At 42.2% G+C, this 19615-nt stretch overlaps 1 protein-coding gene across 8 annotated transcripts in view; it reads left to right on the top strand.

Moving 5' to 3' along the window:
- PAG1 (phosphoprotein membrane anchor with glycosphingolipid microdomains 1) overlaps positions 1-19615 on the top strand; it is a 96598-nt gene that overhangs the window by 62907 nt on the left and 14076 nt on the right. For 3 of the 8 annotated variants that reach the window (XM_083623377.1, XM_083623376.1, XM_083623382.1), the window contains 3 exons: positions 8407-8490; positions 16473-16683; positions 18210-18261. In XM_083623377.1, the coding sequence (XP_083479503.1) occupies positions 16559-16683; positions 18210-18261 (177 nt within the window). In that variant the 5' untranslated portion in view covers positions 8407-8490; positions 16473-16558. The remainder of the gene's footprint in view (positions 1-8406; positions 8491-16472; positions 16684-18209; positions 18262-19615) is intronic. The other 5 variants (XM_083623380.1, XM_083623381.1, XM_083623379.1 and 2 more) reach the window with 2 other exon arrangements.

The following is a 19615-nucleotide window of genomic DNA, read 5'->3' as shown; positions in this document are numbered from 1 at the left end:
AATAGAACAGTTGGGGAGCTTTAAAAATAAACAAATAAATAAATAAATAAAGCCACAAACTGAGACTCTAAAAGGATAATCCTCTTATTCCTGTGAGTTGCTTTTATTATACGTTACAGTGGAATAATAAAAATGGGATGGCAATCTCTCTAGATATTTGCTCTTGGAAGACTTAAAAACACTGTTGGTATTTTTATAGAGGCCTTTGACAGTGTTGTTCGGATTACTAACCACACATAAGTATTTTGTGCATTTTATATTTAAGTATCAAGTGTGCATTTTATATTTATTTTGTCCACCATTAGGAGTACTACTAGACTTCATTTAAATTCATAATCCATTTTATGCATGTCTGAGGCTCAAGACATGGTAATGGGAGGTCTAGACAGGGATTTAACAATATTTTGAATAACTGGCAGCATAGTTATAAGTGAAGAGATCTCTCTTTCTAAAATATCCATACTTCAAAGGCATTCTTCAATACACAGATCACAATAATGGTGAGATTTACAACAATAGAAGTATGGTTGTTATCTGTGAGGTTATTTAGGGATACGCAGAAACCTCTAGCTAAAGCAGCTGCCAGTGCCTCAGGCTTTGAAGTTAGTGCTTTGGGTTTGCTCATCCTGAAAAAGCAGCATTCGGAAGGCTGCTAGCTATCTCGTGCAAGTATACAGGGCTGAGGTTTCTTAGGGTGAATGTTATCCGACAGAAACTTTACTGCAGGTCTCCTAGGAGTGCCTTAGTTCTAAGCCCCTAATCCTGAAGTAAGGCACTCTGAATGAAGGCCTTTGACTAACCATATGTTTTTGCTTATGGAAGTGGATCAGTGGAGAGTGTTTGTTTCAGAGCTCCAATGATGGAATTCAAACCCCGTAACAGCTATGACTGCAAGGCAGGTTCACTTCCCCTTTTCAGCCACTCCACAAATTGATTTATTCATATGACTGTGGATAGTAAAGCACTTTGCATGCAGGAGTTCTATTACAGTTCTATTAAAGTCAGACCATTGGGCCATCTAGCTCAGAATTGTCTATACTGACTGGAAGTGGCTCTCCAGGGTTTTTCGGGTAAGCGTCTTTCCCAGCCCTTCCTTGAGATCACTTCCTTGTCACACTTGGGATCTTGCAAGGCAAATACTCTACCGTTGAACTGTGACCCTTTCCAATATAATGGATCCATGTTTGTAAGCTTGGGTGTTCACTTTCGCCTTCAGAGTGGTTTTACTGCTCTTGGTGGGAAAGGTACTCTCAAAGGTCAATTGGTGGAGAGTCCAATAGCCTGATTTGGTCCATCTACAAGTTTTTCAGCAAAGAAGCCCCACCAAGTGCTTCTTCCCCATGGGAACTCCTGAGGAGAAAAGCACAGCAAATTGCATGATGACTTAAGTGTTCACGAGCCATTAAGCCAGTCCTTGTACCTGATTACAACTTCCCCAGTTGACAAGCTGCTGCTGTGTATTACGTTCTGCTAAACAAAAAGGTTGCTTGGCAACCAGGTTGCTCTAATCTTAGTGCAAGTTACTTGCGTGTGCTGCAGTCTTTGGCCAGTTTTGCAGCACTTGTAAAACCACAAGCATTGGGGTGAAACATATATAGTAGGGTATATAACCAGTCCGAGTTGATGGGGCTGTCAGTGGCCTGTTGTGTCTCATCACTGCACGATGAGACCAGAACCTGAGCAGAATCGCCAATTCTAACCACTAGAAAACCCCTTGGAGCTTTCAGAAATCCATCGGATTCCATTTGTTTCCAGGACCACCTGAATTCCCCACCACCATCTGCAGAGGTGAGTTGTTGTTGTGAGTCCAAAGCTCACCAGAAACTGGTATGTCATAGAACTGAATCAAAGAACTGTACAGTTGAAGGCATCCCAAGGCTCATCTAGTCCAACACACTGCAATATGGGAATCTCAGCTAAAGAATCCCTGACAGAGGACCATCTGACCTCTGTTTAAAAACCTCCAAGGAAGCAAACTGGAATGTACAACTCTTCCATCCCCGCCCCAATCAGAACACCCATCTCTGCTATTGGAACAAAGATGAAAGCCTGGCTATGGCTTGCTGAATGTGGTGGACCAATAACCACTCGAGTTAGCCCCATGGAAACCATGATGTCCCAAGCCAGCCCTTCAGAGAGGCTCAGTATGAACATGGAAATCACCCAAAGCTACTTCCCTGGGTGACCTTCCTGGGGTGCAAGCCTGGGCAGTACGTATGGAAGTCCTAGGCTGCCTGCCCCAGACAACAGGACCTCCTCTCAGCCTTGCTGAAGTGGTCCAAAGGAAAACAGAGCAATACATTTGACACCAGCTGTCTTAGGGACTCCACTCTGGATTTGTGTAAGGTTTCCTCCTTAGCCTTTCCTTCTGCAGAAGATATCTCACAAAGCAGCAGAGGTTTAGGATCAGAAACTTAGCAGGAAACTAAGAACACTGGATGTTTCCTGACACTGAATCAAGCCATTGGTTCACCTAGCTTAGCACTGTCTACATTGACTGGTAATGGCACTCCAGGGTTTCAGATGGGATTCTTTCCCAGCCCTACCTAGAGATGCCTGGGACTGAACCTGGGACCTTCTGCATGCAAAGCAGCTGTTCTACCGCTGAGCTGCATCCCTTCCCCTTAGGAAAGCCTGCCTTAGCATTATTCCTGGCAGAGTCTTCCTGACTGGGTTTCCCCACATTCTGTAGCACCTACAAATAATAGCAATCATTTATTATTTATATCTGGGTTGCCCCAGCCACTCTGGGCGGCTTCCAGCATAATATAAAAACACAACGAGACATCAAACATTTAAAACTTCCCTATACAGGGTGCCTTCAGATGTCTTCTAAGTGTCTTATAGTAGTTTATCTGTTTTACATCTGACTGGAGGGTGTTCCACAGTGCAGGCTCCACTACCGAGAAGACCCTCACTGCCTGGTTCCCTGTAACTTCACTTCTCGCAGGAAACCTCCAGAAGGCCCTCAGAGGTGGACCTCAGTGTCCAGGCTCAACAATGGGGTTGAATACGCTTCTTCAGGTATACAGGGTCGATGCCGTTTAGGGCTTTAAAGGACAGCACTGACACTTTGAATTGTGCTCAGAAATGTACTGGGAGCCAGTGTAGATCCTTTAGGACTGGTGTCATATGATTCCAGCGGTCACTCACAGCCAGCAGTCTAGCAACCGCATTCTAGATTAGTTGTAGTTTCTGAGTCACCTTAAAAGGTATCCCTATGAAGAACACATTACAGTAGTCCAAAGATGGGTGCAGCGATGTAGCAAGAGCTAGATGAGCATCTGAGGCAGATTTGACTCTGACAAGAAGTCAGCATGATTCTTCCTGAGTAATAGACGTTTGGCAAAGGGTTTCTCAGAAAGCAGATTTCTTGTCACTCAGTATTTGGAACAGGAACATTGTGCGGCTGCCAAGTTCTTCCCAGCTTTCTTCAGCAGACTGAAATGGACTAGGAGTGACAAATTCAGGGTTGACCTCACCACGATGTAATGTGAAGCAGTCTACCTCAGGTGGCAAATTCTAAGCAATATGTGTGTGTTTTTTTCTTTATATGGGATGTATGTGGGTGTAATTTGTAAAAAGAATTCCAGTCTAGAGCAGAGGAGTGTAATTTATATATATTTTTTGCTTGAGGTGTTAAAAAATAGAAAAGAAAACCCTTCAGGACCCACCTCTGATCCCAGTTTCATGTGTGCAACTAGTGTTGTCTCTGTTTCAACCTTCTCATTCAGATCCAAAAAAAGATGCAGTCTTTTATTCTCCCAGCAAAATCATGGTGAACCTTAATTAGTCAGTATTTATACAGCACCATGTAAATATAAAATGCTTTTGACATCTCAATTATTATAATTACCATGTGAAATTTGTTTGAAGCTCAGATTTGGAAAAGAGCAAAGCTTTCAAACTGCATTTTCCTTGAAATGTGTTCAGAGCTTATCTCTTTTCTCCCTTGAAAATAGAAAATGTTAAGTTTCTGCCCCCCTGCCCCGGAAAGGTCAAATCCAACTGTTTGGAGGAGTTCCTCCCCCCTCCCAAAAAAATCTTGAGTTCTGTGGGTGTGTTTAGTCACAGTGGGTAAATCTGCAAGCGAAGCAGGACACACAGACTCTGAGATCGATTCTGCCTGTTCAGCAGATGGCTTGACACAATATGCTGCACTGCACGCCTGCTGAGTCCTAAAGGCAAATGTGCCATAAGTAACCTTGCCATAAGCCTGTTAATGCAAAGGCAATTTTCTATTTTAAACTCTGTAAAGCTCCCCCTTTGTTTGCCGCCTGTCTGTTTACAGAAGCTGCTGTACAAGAGCATAGCAGATTGTTTGCTCTAACAATACAACTAAGCCCTAAGGTCAAACTGCACTTCCATTTATCCCACACAAAATAGTGATACTTGTTGCTTATCACATGACGAGTGTGCTGAGTTGTACTGAAAATGTCTGAAAGCAGCACATAAGCGCTCAGGCAAATGGGGGGGGGCTGCCTTTTATTACAGGATGGGTTTGTGTGCCACTTAATGGCGCAAGAGGCTTCTAAGTTGGTTAACAAAATTAAAAAGTCAGTTACACAAAGATTAAAACAGAAACATCCATAATTAAAACACTGCGAACAAGTCATGTCTCCAGGCACCTGCAGAAGCAACTAGTGATTCAGTCCTGAGCATCTTTGACATACAGTTCAGGTTGCTGGACTGCTTTAGATAGCTAAAGTCACTACAGTGGAGCCAGCTTGCCATCCAATTAAAATACTTCAAGAGAAGCAAATGTACCATAAAGGTACTACCTTGCAAGTACCATAAAGTAAAATGGCCTTGAAACTAATCACAGCAGACAGAAGGATATTTTAACTGTCAAGATGATGTTTGAAGTGTCGCTTGCAAAATGACAAGTAGTGTTCTAGCTATATAGTGTCAGTGTAGATTCCAAGCCTTGCATGCACATTATTTAATAAAGATGAGCCAAATTTCTGTAAGTTTCCTGTTGCATCTCAGACTTTGGGCAGGATGTTCTGCTAGCAGGTTATGTGAGTTGCGATACACTTGAGAGAGTGTCCTCTAACTTTTGTCAAAATATTGGGTACTAGGCAGTCGAAAAAGATCTGTATAATGCAAGCTGTGCACTCCCTGAGCTAGTCTAAAAGGACCAAGCTTGGTAGAGCTTCTCAACCATACTGAGAAAAGGTTAACATAAGAAGGTAAGACCATAATAAGAACAGCCTGCTGAATAAGGCCAATGGCTCATCTCATCCAGCATTCTGTTTTCACAGTAGCCAATCAGACACACTTGGGAAGTCCGCAAGCAGGACATGAGCTAAGCAGCACTCTGCTCACCTATGATTCAACAACTGGTATAGTGGAGGTAGAACACAGCCACTGTGCCTAGTAATTCAAGTAGTTCTTTATACATTCTGTGTAAACCAGCATCTTCCTTTTTCCTCCCTCAAGTTTTGCGGGGATCTCTCTTAAATGTTTGATTGCAAAATTCCAGACCCTTCTCATCTTGGGCCATGTGAGTCTGACTGTGAGCTAGCATATGATATGTTACTTGGTGATGTGCATACTTATCAGGAGACCTTATCCAAACAGAAATCTTAAGTGCAGTTCCATGTAAGATTCGATCAGCTTCTAAGAAAGTATGACAGGATATGTGTGTGGCTGCTATTTTGGGTTTATCAGATTTGGAAACTCACTTGCCATGCAAAATGTTATGAAAAGTCTCTCCATGTCCCCTCTTCATAATTATTAAGAAAAGTTACCCAGTTATGTTTGGAAGGAGTGATGCTTTAGCTGTGAAGATTTCCAATATTATATTAGTAGCAGATTATTAGCAGTAGATTATTAGTAGCAGATTATAATTATATTTATCCTGCCAGATTAAAGGGAAAGGAAACCTACTAATTTAAAATGGTTCTCCGAGGGCCATGGGATAGCTCTCATTGCTTCAATGCCTTGGGCAGAATGTGTGATTTTATATTTCTGCTTGTGCAGGAGGAAGGAACATAGTGCAAATTTAAACAGTTTAACACAAATTCAGTTTGTGTTTTATTTATTATAAATGGGTGTTCCAGAAGAAAAACAAGTCATAATGTACCTGTGACATGCATATGCTAGCGGAAAGCAATGTGTTTCAAAATGCATCTGGAAGAATACCTGAAGTGATTGTAAACTGCTGCTTTCAGTTGTGCTGAGTTCATAAGAATTGAAATCTTCAGTTGTTTGTTTTTCTAAGTATTGGAATACTTAAACCCAGCCATTCTGGCCAACTATCAGGGATGAATGAAGCTGTAGTCCAGCAACATATGGAGGGATTAAATGCAATTTCTTAGTCTTTTGTTTCTTTAAATTCCATCTGTTTGTAATTCAGATGTTGTTGTTCAACATCTTTATAAACGGCTTTGATGAAGGAATTGAGGGGATGCTCATCACATTTGCAGAAGACACCAAAGTAGGAGGGATAGCTAATGCCACTAAAGACAGAATCGGGATTCAAGAGGACCTTAACAGATTGGAGAATTCTGCCCAAACTAACAAAATGAGTTTGAATAGGGACAAATATAAGGTTCTACACTTAGGCAGGAAGAACTAGATGCACAAATATAAGATGGAGGACACCTGATATACTAGTAGTACATGTGAAAACGATCTAGGGGTCTTAGTGGACCATAAGCTTAACATGAGTCAACAGTGTGATGCAGCAGCAAAAAAAGCTAATGCTATTCTAGGCTGCATCAACAGAAGTATAGTCTCCAGATCAGTACAGTGGTACCTTGGGTTAAGAACTTAATTTGTTCCGGAGGTCCGTTCTTAACCTGAAATTGTTCTTAACCTATAGCACCACTTTAGCTAATGGGGCCTTCCCGCTGCCGCCGCGCCCCTGCTGCGCGATTTCTGTTCTCATCCTGAAGCAAAGTTCTTAACCCAAGGTACCATTTCTGGGTTAGCGGAGTCTGTAACCTGAAGCGTCTGTAACCCGAGGTACCACTGTAATAGTAATAGTACCACTCTGTTCTGCTTTGGCCAGACCACACCTGGAATACTATGTCCAATTCTGGGCACCATAACTTAAGAAGCATGTTGACAAGATGGAATATGTGCAGAGGAGGGCAACTAAGGTGATAAAGGGTCTGGAAACCAAACCTTATGAAGAGCAGTTGAAGGAGCAGGGTATGTTTAGCCTAGAAAAGAGGAGTCTGAGAGGAGATATGATATCCATCTTCAAATATCTCAAGGGCTGTCACATGAAAGAGTGAACAAGCTGGAGGGGAGGACTTGAACCAATGGCTTCAAGTTACAAGAAAGGAGATTCTGACTAAACATCAGGAAGAACTTTCCGACAGTAAGAACTGTTCAGACTCCTTCTAGAGGTTGTGGACTCTCCTTCCTTGGAGGTTTTTAAGCAGTGGTTGCATGGCCATCTGTCATAGGTGCTTTAGCTGCGATCCCTGCATTGGGGCTGGACTAAATGATCCTCAGGGTCCCTTCCAACTCTACAATTCTATTATTATTCTAAGACGCCTGGTGTGGTGAGTGTTTCAGTTGTTCTGCTCATATACAGACACTTTCCGCAAAAGTATTCTACAGCTTAAGGAAGCTACAGGTATTACTCAGTTTCCTCTAGGAAACTGCCCAAGACTATGCTGTGTCTACTGGCATGAGATGTCCCAAGGGGGAAATGGGGAAATTGGTCAGAGAAACAGATGCAATCTTGAGAATGGATGGCATCTGTAGTCAAGATGAAGTGAAAAATATTGTCAAGGACAGCAAGGGCTGGAGCACTGACACATTAAAAGCCTTTTCAACTGCTTTAATTAGCAAGGTAAAATTATGTACAGTCAAAGTGCTTCTGCAAACAACGTTTTTAAAATTGAATTAGCTCTGCCTCTCTTGGAACTGTCAGCTGTCACAAATTTATGGTGTCACAACTGAAAAACGCATTTCATGAAGAGAGCTTTAATTTCTGGGCTTTTTATTGCTTCTCCACACATACATCAAGCTAAAAAGCTATCAGCGTGCATTTTCCCTGCCTAAGTGGCACTGGCCTTACACCGTGTGTCAAAAAATAAGTAAATGTGAGGGTGAAAAAAATGCTTCCAAATTCATTCTGCTTTTATGACTGGTTTGATTGCCGGACTCCAGAATACAGTTTACCTTCTTGCTAGGAAATCAATCCTCAGCTGTTTCTTTTCTTTTTCTTGTTTGAAACCATTTTAATTGAAATTTCGCCATATACCGCTTGCAGATACATTTTGGAATTGCATCACTCCAATAAAAACAAACTAAAAAACCAAATATAGTATGTCAAAAGTCATTGCACGCAAATTCACAAAGTACATGACATATGCAATGTTAAAATTATTGTTATATGTTAAAAATTATATGGTGTTTTTTTTCTCTCTCTCTCTTTGACAGGCAGATGCCAAAGCTCACATATTCTAAGCTCGGATCACCCTTTTCTAATCCTGGTGGAGGTCTAAACAATTGAATTCTTTAAGTGTAAGTGATCATGGCTGTATATTATATCCAGGAAACCATTGAGAATTTGGAACTAGGGGAGGCAGGGATTGCATCAGTAAGCTCTTAATGCATAAGCACTGTAATTACATTCCTGAAACTCGTGTGTGTGTGTGTGTGTGTGTGAGAGAGAGAGAGAGAGAGAGAGAGAGAATGATATACCATAATTAGGCAATAATGTATGCTGTGGTCATTTATTAGGTAAGGCTGCATTCCCTAAGTACCACACTATAGACATTAATTAAGTAGTTAGTGAAGCCCATAGGAAACAACGCATCACCTTATTACTATTCATGAACACTTCCGTGATGCCTCTGCTATCAATTTTTAGGTTCCCTTGGCATGCAAGATAGGTGCTGTGCAATTTGAACTACTGTTCCATTTAATTTCCATCTGAAGCGTGGCTAACTCAGGCTGCAATCCAAGCTCGCCTTATGCCAGACTGTGGGGGGTTTCAATTGTGTGGGCACATCCCTCCGCTCGCTTTGCAGCCTCCTCTTGGCTGCTATCAGAGTAACACTCGCATCCCTCTGCTGGGATGTAGACCCCCCCCCCTTCCACCCACCAAATGGGACATACCTGCCAGCAGAGCCTGATGAAAGTTCCCAAATTAGGTTGCTCCAAGGGTGGGGCTGAGCTGGCCAATGGTCTTCTGTATCCTGAGGTGCTCTCGCAGCCATCATCAGGCCTGAGTGGGGCTCAATTATTTATTTCCTTATTTAAACTGCAGGTGTCCCAGGGATTGGGCCCAGTCTGTCTACCTCCAACTTTTTGCAACCACCTTTGTGGGTGGGTGGGCTGCAAATGGGGTGGTAGCTCTGCTGCTTCAGAGAGCCTCAGCGGGGGCAGCAAGCAGTTTGGATTTTTCTGTCTACAGCTTTGCAGGTCAATAATTTTGAAGTCATGATGAGCTCAGAATGAAACATAAGGCCTAGTTTTCAGAGCACAGGAGACCTTGCGTGGACCCACGGGCTTTCTTTTCTGTGTTGAAATATGGTCAAATAGGTTTCTTTTTATTTGGCAAAAAGCCGTAGACACCTTCATCAGAAAACTCTCTTTAAGCAATGTATGTAATAAAATGCAGGTTACAATCTGCACAACTTTATATATACAGTGGTATCTCAAGTTAAGTACTTAATTTGTTCTGGAGGTCTGTTCTTAACCTGAAACTGTTCTTAACCTGAAGCACCACTTTAGCTAATGGGGCCTCCTGCTGCCACCACAGCACGATTTCTGTTCTCATCCTGAAGCAAAGTTCTTAACCCAAGGTACTATTTCTGGGTTAGCGGAGTCTGTAACCTAAAGTGTATGTAACCTGAAGCGTATGTAACCCGAGGCACCACTGTATTCTGTCTGGGTAGGGTGGCTGAAATCTCTCCCAGAACATCTCAACTACTTAGGGACCCTGCATTTCCTAGGGTCTTTCCTCAGAGTGGGGGACTGTCGGTTTGGAGACCCAGGACTTGAGACACTTCTGTATGGGGGGGGGATCAAATGAGGGGGAGGCCAGTACACAGAGGCAGCATTTGGAGAAAAAGCAGTGGCAATTCTGTTTCAGGTGGCAATAAATCTTGCACCATCCCTGGTGGGTCTGTCAGTCAATGCAACAGTCGAAGGATATTTGAGGGGCAAAGGTTGGGATTTTCAGTTGAGCTATAAGGAGATGGTGGTAAAATGGGTGGCATTTGAAGTGCTCTCTCAGGACTAATGGAATCTGATGAGGACATTTTGTACTTCCAGTGCAGAAGTGTATGCCTGGCAGTCATGAGACTGGATTTCCAGTGTAGACAAGAAAGCGGCTGCCCTGAAGGAGAAGCAGCGGGATATGGAGGGGAAGTCCTAAAAAGAGAGATCTTGGGGTGCAACAAGGACCAGGAGTCCTGCCAAATGGCACCCAGAGAAGCAAGAGGAAAGGGAGGAGAATGGGGAAGAAATCAAACAATTCTCCAAAAGCAAAATGTCTCAGAGCATGAGAAGGGACTGATTGACACTGTCAAAGGTGGAACAAAGTTCATCCGTGACAAATGGACACAGGAAAGAGCTCTGAGCTTAGCTGCCAGAAATCTTCAAGAGGGGAGGGCAAATCCAATGGAATGATAAGAATATGTACCAGGTTGCAGAGGTCAAAGGGATAATTTAGGAATTTGAGGCAACAAGAGGAAATTCCTTGTCTGAAACAGATTGTTGGATGATAAAATAACTAAAGAGGCTAAATAAGAAAAGGGCACCATTTGTTCTTATTTAAATGACTATTAATGATCAGCTTTATTTTTCCTGGAGACCCAAATACATATTCAAAAAGAAATAAAAAGCAAATCTCTGATTGTGTGTTCCTTGAAAAAGATAAAAATGAAAGGATGGTAACCTACCAGCATGTTTGCATTTGAAAAGTATATGTCTGTGTGCATATGTGTTCACATACCCATATTCAATGTAATTGGCTATGCATACGCGCCTCATTTACCTTGGTATCAAGCAAGGGGGTGTTGAAAAAGATGGAATTTATAGCATCTTTGTAGCTACAGTTCACACATGTTCACTGAACATTGTAAATTGGATTAGAAATAACGGCAACACCCTAATAAACAGAAAAGGTGTTAAAACTGAGCTTTGACAGCTTGAGTGCATCTGCATCTCTGATTATCTCATGCATGCTTTTTGCAATAATCTTTTGGACTGACTGATCCTGTTTTAGCACATCTCCTGTGCTTATATGTGGCTTTATGGTGGAGTCCTTCCTTTGTATGGATTTTCCTGACACGTATTAAAAAAACATTATCCTTTTGCAGTACAGTTTTTTCATATTTTGACAGGGCAGAAACAGTGGTGAGAGCAAGCTTCTCTCAAGATCAGATAATCACAATGACACTAGCTTTGAAAGATGTAAGTGTGGAATGCTTATGACTTCGCAGCTTCCACTGGAGTCAAGTATTATTGTTAAGTTAGTCCAAAATAATAAGAAGCAAAACAGCCAGCAAAATTCCATTCCTTAAGATAAATGTGGACCTTTTGACAAGCTCTAAACACTCCTTCTGGGGGAAAAACATTCTCTTTCCCTTGTAGGGTATCAGGAATGGATTAAAATCAGATACCCAAGACTCACACAGCCACCATCTAGATCTCTCTGTAAGCTTGTATATTTATTTATTTACTTGCATGTGAAAAGTGCAAGCTAAATAGTGTTCGATGTATTAAATGCCTTTTTGTTATATTTAGGATTTTTATCATAGCTCTAATACTTTGCTGTGGCAATTAATATGCAAGCAATCTCTCTCTATATTTTTATGTGTTTGAGGAGGGGGTGCCGGCCTTCTTCATTCCCTGCATCCAGGAAGTGTTAAAAGCTAATCAAGCTTTCTAATTCCAAGAAATAGCCTTGGTGAGGTGATGGGGATTAAAGAACTCAGTGCCAGACGGAGCCCCTCTTCCTCAACAGATAAAGCCAGAGTAGAGAGTGGGGAATTGATGCAACTTAGAAGTACAGTCGTACCTCGGAAGTCGAACAGAATCCATTTTGTAAGTCCGTTTGACTTCTAAAATGTTCGACTTCCAAAGCGCAGCTTCTGACTGGATTCAGGAAGCTCCTGCAGCCAATCGGAAGCCGTGGAAGCCCTGTCAGATGTTCGGCTTCCAAAAGAAGGTTCAGAAACCGGAACACTCACTTCCGGTTTTTGATTGTTCAGGAGCAGGAACTTTTGACTCCTAAGGCATTTGGGAGCCGATGTATGACTGTAAAACACTAGAGAGCAATGTTCGATTTCTGTTTGAATCCAAGGCTGCAGCTATGAGAGAAACAAGACCCTTTTGATGGGCTAATGCTGTGAGGGCCTCCATTGTAGGCTCAGGATATATATGTGTGTAAATAAGCCATATATCATGAAGATACCACAATCTCTGTTATGCCTCATTCCAAAAGGAATCCTGGGTAAGTGCCGGGCACCCCTGGAATCTTGCACGGCTCGTAGACTGGGGTGGCATGCAACAATATGCATTTGTGAGCAGACTGGATAGCATTAAAAGTTGTCAATACATTCCTGTAGGGTAGTTACTGGTAGTGAAATGAAATTTTAGAGAAGTAAGCATCAGTGTTAAAAACTGCAGATCCAGAATATGCAAATTAACCATCTTATCATAATCCGTCCACTCATATGGCAAAAGCCGGGGGGGGGGGATAAAGCATCAGATATGGACAATAATCCACTAAAATGTAGATAATATTGGTTTTATAAGACACTACCAAACTCCCCTTCCTGTGTAGAAGTGCTGGACTGGGACTCCACTGTAAGTCAACTAGGTTAAGCTAAGCTCTGGCATTTTCACACATAGATTTTCTCGCATTAACAGCATTTACGTGTGCACAAGTTACATTCGAGACACAAATATGTGCTTGTTAATATCACATGCAGAACTCTGCGCAAAAAACCACAATTAAATTGTACTAAAATTTCTGTGAAATGTTAATCAGAGGTGCAAAAAGTGGCTTGTGTTACAATGCATTGGGAGTCTACAAAAATGTGATTGCTTTGGAGCACTCAAAGGGAACAGTGGTTTAATGCTGCCACCTGGTGCCCAAGAGTTGAACAAGCACATCTACAGGCAATAACTTCTCCAACGTCACAACAGAATTGTTCTTTAACAGAATTGCTCAAACTTCTAGTTTTAAAATTTAACAAGCTTGTGAACTATTAAAAACTTTTGTTACCTTGAGAGTAGAGCTTGAGCTCAGAATAATTACTTAGGAGTGAAGCTCACTCTAAATCAAACATCCCTGTCTCTTCATGAATTTCAGATCAGTTAATTTCAAATAGGCAGAGCTTGGTGCAAATTAATATTTATGCCACAAGGCTTTTTTTTTCCAATAGCAAAGATGGAGAATTTTCAGTTCCCTTGGTTATTTAGAACTTCTGAGCCATCTTTTTGCCCCCCCCCCCCGAATGGACATCTGCAAGACGAGAGCCTGCTTCCAAAGGAGCAGACCTGCTCGTTGAGGTGTAGGGTCGTAAGGTTACTCTCTGCCATATGAAGAATGTAAAGGTAAAGGGACCCCTAACCGTTAGGTCCAGTCGTGGCCAACTCTGGGGTTGCAGCTCTCATCTTGCTTTATTGGCCGAGGGAGCCGGCGTACAGCTTCCGGGTCATGTGGCCAGCATGACTAAGCCGCTTCTGGTGAACCAGAGCCGTGCACAGTAACGCCGTTTACCTTCCCACCAGAGTGGTACCTATTTATCTACTTGCACTTCGTGCTTTCGAACTGCTAGGTTCGCAGGAGATGAAGAATGTAAGAGCCTGCAAAAGGCCCATCCAGTTCAGCAACATGTTCTTAGAGTAGCCAACCAAATGCCTCTATAAGAGGCCTGAAAGCAGGACATGAGCATTATAGCACTTTCCCCACTTGTGATTCCCAGCACCTGGAATTCAGAGACATACTGTTTCTGACAGTGAAGGTACAGTGTAACCATTGCAGCTGGTAGCCGCTGATAGCTTTTATTCTCCATGAATTTGTCTCTTTGGAAGTCATCCATGTTATTGCTTAGTGCACGAGTGATGGGGTTCAGTTAACCACAAGACCTTGGGATGCAGACAGCAGCACATTCCTTCTGCTACTTTAACTGCATAGAATCCCTTCACGCATGTGGCAAATGAAGGCAAATCCAGGCCTTTTGGACAAACGAATCACTTTTGTAGTATTGTAAACTTGTGTAGTAGTCTCAGTTACTTTTGTCATATTCCTAAAAGCTTTGAGTGAGATCATATTGTGCCAGCATTCTTGAACTTTAACTGACCTGAAACAGGTATTGTATTTTTAAAAAGCAGAACAGAACAGAACATTTGTTTCACTACTGTTGTATGAAAATGCTGCCAAGCTTTTCAGGATCACCACAGATGCCCCTGGCTAACATGAAGCTATTTCAAATGGGTATATCTCATTTTTCCATGGTGTGGTTCAGCACCCAACCTGAATATTTTCTTTTAAAGCTCCTTTGCTGGATAAATACAATACTACAGCACAATTTGGCTTTTTAAAATGAGTATTTCTGAGTTTGACTATCAAACTGGGACATCTGCACCTTTAAAAATTGGCTGTTGCATAGACAATAAATACAAATTAGTAGACAAATAGGTGTGTCAATTCATCTTCATCCATGTTATACTTACAACTTTTCCCTTTCTTGCTTTTATCCAGAGTTGTTAAAATATATTTATTTCCAGTTCTAGGGTTTAGCCAACTGAATGCACTGAAATTAATGGGTCTAAGTTGGTCATACCCATTAATTTCAATGGGCCTCCTATAAGTAGAACTACTGTTTGATTCAAGCCCCATAATCCTATTGGTTTCCCTCTTTTTGATTAAAGTCAGACTATGGGGGGGGGGGGATCCAGACTGTAGTTGCAGTCCTCTACAACATATCTAGAATTAAGTCCCACTGAAATTATGGGGGCTTGCTTTTGAGTAGATATGCATAGGATTGCACTGTTAAGTTAGCTGCAAAGCGTGTTCTCCTTCATGGAGAGCACGTGTTGCAGTGGGGTCTGCTGAGCCACCCCTCTGTTACCAGGCAGGGTCTCTAAAGATGGCCTGGGGCAGTGATTGGTTCACTGGGTTGCTGGGGTAAAAGTTATGTTGCAATTTTGGTGGGAGGGGTAAAATGTTTAAATACTCTGCACGCAGCCCGGAGCTTTCTCTTTGCTGCGTGCTACGGATCACCCGCCCACCCGCCCTTGAGTAACGGGTTGTTGCATTGACCTTGCTATGCCTGTCATGGGGTCGTCTGCCGTTGGGGCAGGGGCCTGGTAGGAATTTTGTCCATCTGGCTGATTGGCTGGGCCATTTGGTTTTTGCCTACTGCGTAGCAAATCGTCACAACTTGTAAGGTTGTGGTTAGGCATTGGTTATAAATTGGTGGAGGAGGGGTTAGGATAGGCTGGGCCTGCCCCTCCATGGTTGCTGCGGAAAGGGAATTCCGTTAAAGGAATCCTGGGGCTTGCCATCTTTTCGTCCAATCCCTGGAATGGGACTAGGGCCGGCAAGCCTTCGGGGAGCAGGCGGATGAGAATTGAGGGTCTGTGACTCAGCTCCATTTCTCCCCGACTTGCTTTCCCCCGCACTGTCTTTCGGTGGTGCCCGGAAGTCTGTTCTGTCCCCAGGCGTGGGGACAGATAGTCTTAACCAATGCCTAAACAACCACTCACGGTTTTGTATTTAAATAAAGTTGTGGCCAAAATTATACCAAAAACCTTAAACAAAAATTAAGTGTGCGTTGTGAGTTATTTGGGGGGTGGCTTGGGGACCTCGACACGCAATAGGGTCCCACTGAAATCCACATGAAAAACTTGGTGTGGTGACTTGGTTCCTACTGGGGCTTAAGTGTAGTCTCGATTCATTGCTATGAAATACCATCATTTTCCTCTCTAAACTTGTTCACATGCAGACATTCTCCCTTGCTAGGGGTAGTATAGTAGGCTAAAAGATGTAGCTACTAATCAGGAAGTGACTAGTTTTGCTTATTGACTCTGCCATGAACTCATCAGGTGCTATGTTGTGATACGTCATTCCAGGCACATTGGTGAGGAGAAATAGTGGCCAAGATAGCTGCCAGTTCAATCCGACAGCAACGCACCTGTGCAACCTCAAACAAACTCTCCCATTTTTCCATTAGATTCATAATGGTGCCTCCCATTACCTCATGACGGTTAACGTAGCTGAAATGTTAGTAGTTCTGAAAATGTAAAAAAGCAGGATTAAAATTGTAACTTCCGTCACGCCATATATTTAAAATACATGATTTTCCCCCTAGGAAATGTAACTTGATAAGGATGCTGGGAACTGTAGCTCTGTGAGGGATAAACAACAGTTTACATGGTTCTTTGGGGAATGTAATGTGCTATAAATGTGCAGTTTGAACACACACAGCCTTTAAACCGGACTTCTTTGTAATGTCTCTCCCCCCTTTCTTGCTCCACAGAAAGAAGAACTCTTATCAGCGCAAATGCCAACGTCTTGTGAGGACTAGCTGCCCTCCATCCAAAAGCCCCCCCCCCCTTCTGTATCATGGGGCCTGGTGATAGCTTCTTAAGTACAGGGCTGCTTCACATCATCATATGGGGAAGCCTGGCAGCCATGGCAATGCTCCTGGTCTTCAGTTTTCTGCTCTTCCTATGCTCTAGCTGTGATAGGTAAGGTCTTGCTCAGGATACAATGTTAGGGTGCAGTAAAGGCACGAACAGGAACAGTGTTGTTGGACCCCTTAGACAGTGACAGCATCAGTGTGTGTGTGTGTGTGTGTGTGTGTGTGTGTGTGTGTGTGTAAAATCAATAGTGTGTGACCTCCACAAAATCAGGACCAGCAGAACATAGCTAACTTCCCATGGTAAGTATAAGATTGTCAGGGGTGGCTGTCTAATGTTGTGTTATGCCACAAACCCCATTGCAGCCATTTTGTGTTCTGCCATCCTCCTTCTGCCCCCAATAGCAGCTGTTTTGTGATTGGCTGTTTCAGCACACACTCAGAATTCAAAATGTGCCACTCCCCCAAAGGATTGAAACCCTCAGCTTGGGCATCAGGCAGCAACCACACCAAATAAAGATTGTGGTTATACTTTCATAAGACACAAGTGTTTGTGTTTAATATTGGATGCTGGGGGTCTAAAATGAGTGTCTTAAAATCAAGGAATGATTATGTTTTCGTGAACAAATCCAAGAGACAAAGTTCAGTTTTGCTGTACGTTTGAATTGGAACCAGAATTAATATCAATCAATTTTGCCTGTTAATGAGACCAGCATATAGTTCATCATGCATATTAATTATGGCTGCCCACTTTGCATTGCTGATTATTCAAACAACATGCTATGTTCAACTAGAAATATCCATTAAAATAAATAGCTTTGCCCTTTCCCTTGTTGTTTACATAAAATAGCAAGGGGGGGGAAGACTCTGAAGCTGCTGTTGAATTGGAACTGACTAAAATAACCCCGAAGAATGCTTACCAAAGTTTGTGACTGATAACTCCTGCCCTCATTTGCATGCTCTATCCCTGAAGTCTCTAAGACACTTTCAAGAGGATGAAAACTAAAGACATTCTTGTAAGAATCGGTCTGTTGGGTATTTCTAACAAGCTATGCAAATTCTAATGCCAGACATTATCTGGCAATCATACTTTAATAATTTAGCATGTTGTTAGGCTGGATTTGGTGCCAGGATATTTGTGGAGCAGGTACTTGCTGAGAAGTGCAATTAAACTAAATCCCTTCCTTCCTAGAAAAGTTACACTGATGCTATTGATATAATAATGGGTGACATTAAAAGCAGATGCTTTGTCAGAAAAGCTTCGGGGAGCAAATTAGTTACTGCGTACATGAATCATATTGTGCATTGCACGGGCAGCATCGTGGATTTTAAATGGCATAATTAGTCTGCTTTCAGCGAAATAAATTTTTAGAAGTGCAGCTACAGTTGAGGTGGGATTTGCCGCTGAGTTCAGAAGGGTGGTGAAATGTAAATATCTTGCTTCTGAAACTCTCATGGAAGGGAACTTTGTGCCCTGTATGTTTGCAGCAACTTCCTTTGGTATTTATATACATGTCCAGTTGGTTTCAGGAAGGTGTTAGTTGGATTGGGACCAGCAAGTAGTCATCACCAATACTATTGTTTGAACTGCTATTTTATTTTAACAATGCACCTAAATCTCTGTTTACATTAAAGGGAGAAGAGACCCAAACACCAGAATGGGGACCATGAGAATCTGATGAATGTGGTAAAAATGAATCCGTCACTTATTATTGAAAGGGCTTTTTCTGTAGTTCATAACTTATAAGAGGAAGACTGGCATAGTCTATACTATTAGCTATAATAACAGTGAACCTTAAGACTAATAATCTATTCATTTTCTGATCATTGTTTGAACAAACAATAGTTTAGTGTTACTGCATATGTGAACCTTATTTGCCGTATTGTTTTTTTTTTTATAATATTTTTATTTTTTCCATATAAACACAACACAACAAACAAACATACAAAGACAAAAACAGAACAAAAAACATGTATCATTTCATATCCTAATTTCATATCCTATCTTCCCCGACTTCCTCATGCCTCCCCTTTCTGTATTCCAAATTCTTATCGATTGTTCAGCAAATCTTCCCTTATTTTAATTTAAATTTAGACTATTCTTCCTTATTCTCCTTGTCTTAACCATTGCTAATAGCAACCATTTACTTTCCAGTCCAACATCATTCTAACTTTCATTAACTTTGTAATATTTCTTTAAATAGTCCTTGAATTTTTTCCATTCTTCTTGCGCTGCTTCTCTTCCCTGGTTTCGGATTCTGCTCGTCATTTCTGCTAAGCCCACTTATTTGCCGTATTGGCCTGAATATAAGCCACACTTTTTTCTAAATTCGGGCTGTGAAAAGTTAAAGTGCGGCAAAGCGGTGTGGCTCCCCCCCCCTCCGGAAGCATGCTGGGAGCGCAGGGCAGCAGTGTGCTGCCCGCCCGCCGCTCCCAGCCACCAGAAAGAAGGAGAAAGGGGAGGAGGCCGCTGGCAAAGTGGTGTGGCTCCCCTCCTCAGGAAGCAGCCCAGGTGTGTGGGGCAATGGCTCACAGCCTGCCCTCCGCTCCCAAGCCTCCCCTGACGCCAGCCTGGGGAGGTAGTGCCGGGAATGCCATAGTGCCGGGAGGCAGGCCGCATCCACAAATAAGCCTTGATTTTTAAAGGTGCAGCTTATTTGCAGTGTGGCTTATATTCGGGCCAATACGGTACTTACCTCAGAAGATTTCTAAACCTCTTGATCAAAGAAATATCCAAGCTGTGTATAAATAAAATTGTAAATAAAACACTGCTAAAATCCACAAACCAATTAAAAACAAATATACCTAAAACCACAACCATCACAAAGAAATGTAGGCAACTAAATTAGATGTCAGGATAGCCTTGCTGAAAGCAAGGCATTTTTCACAGGTGTCTAAAACAATATAGAAGGCATGAAAATTAGAACTTATTCCATAACAGTCTTCTTCTTCGGCAATCCTTCGTAGCCAAGTAAGATCGTCTTCCATAAACACAGTTTTAACAGTGAGCCATAACAGTAATTGCTGAACAATAACTCTTC

Source organism: Podarcis filfolensis (genome assembly GCF_964270895.1).
Source record: "Podarcis filfolensis genome assembly, chromosome: 7".
NCBI lineage: Eukaryota > Metazoa > Chordata > Lepidosauria > Squamata > Lacertidae > Podarcis > Podarcis filfolensis.
This window is presented reverse-complemented; position numbering and strand designations above follow the sequence as displayed.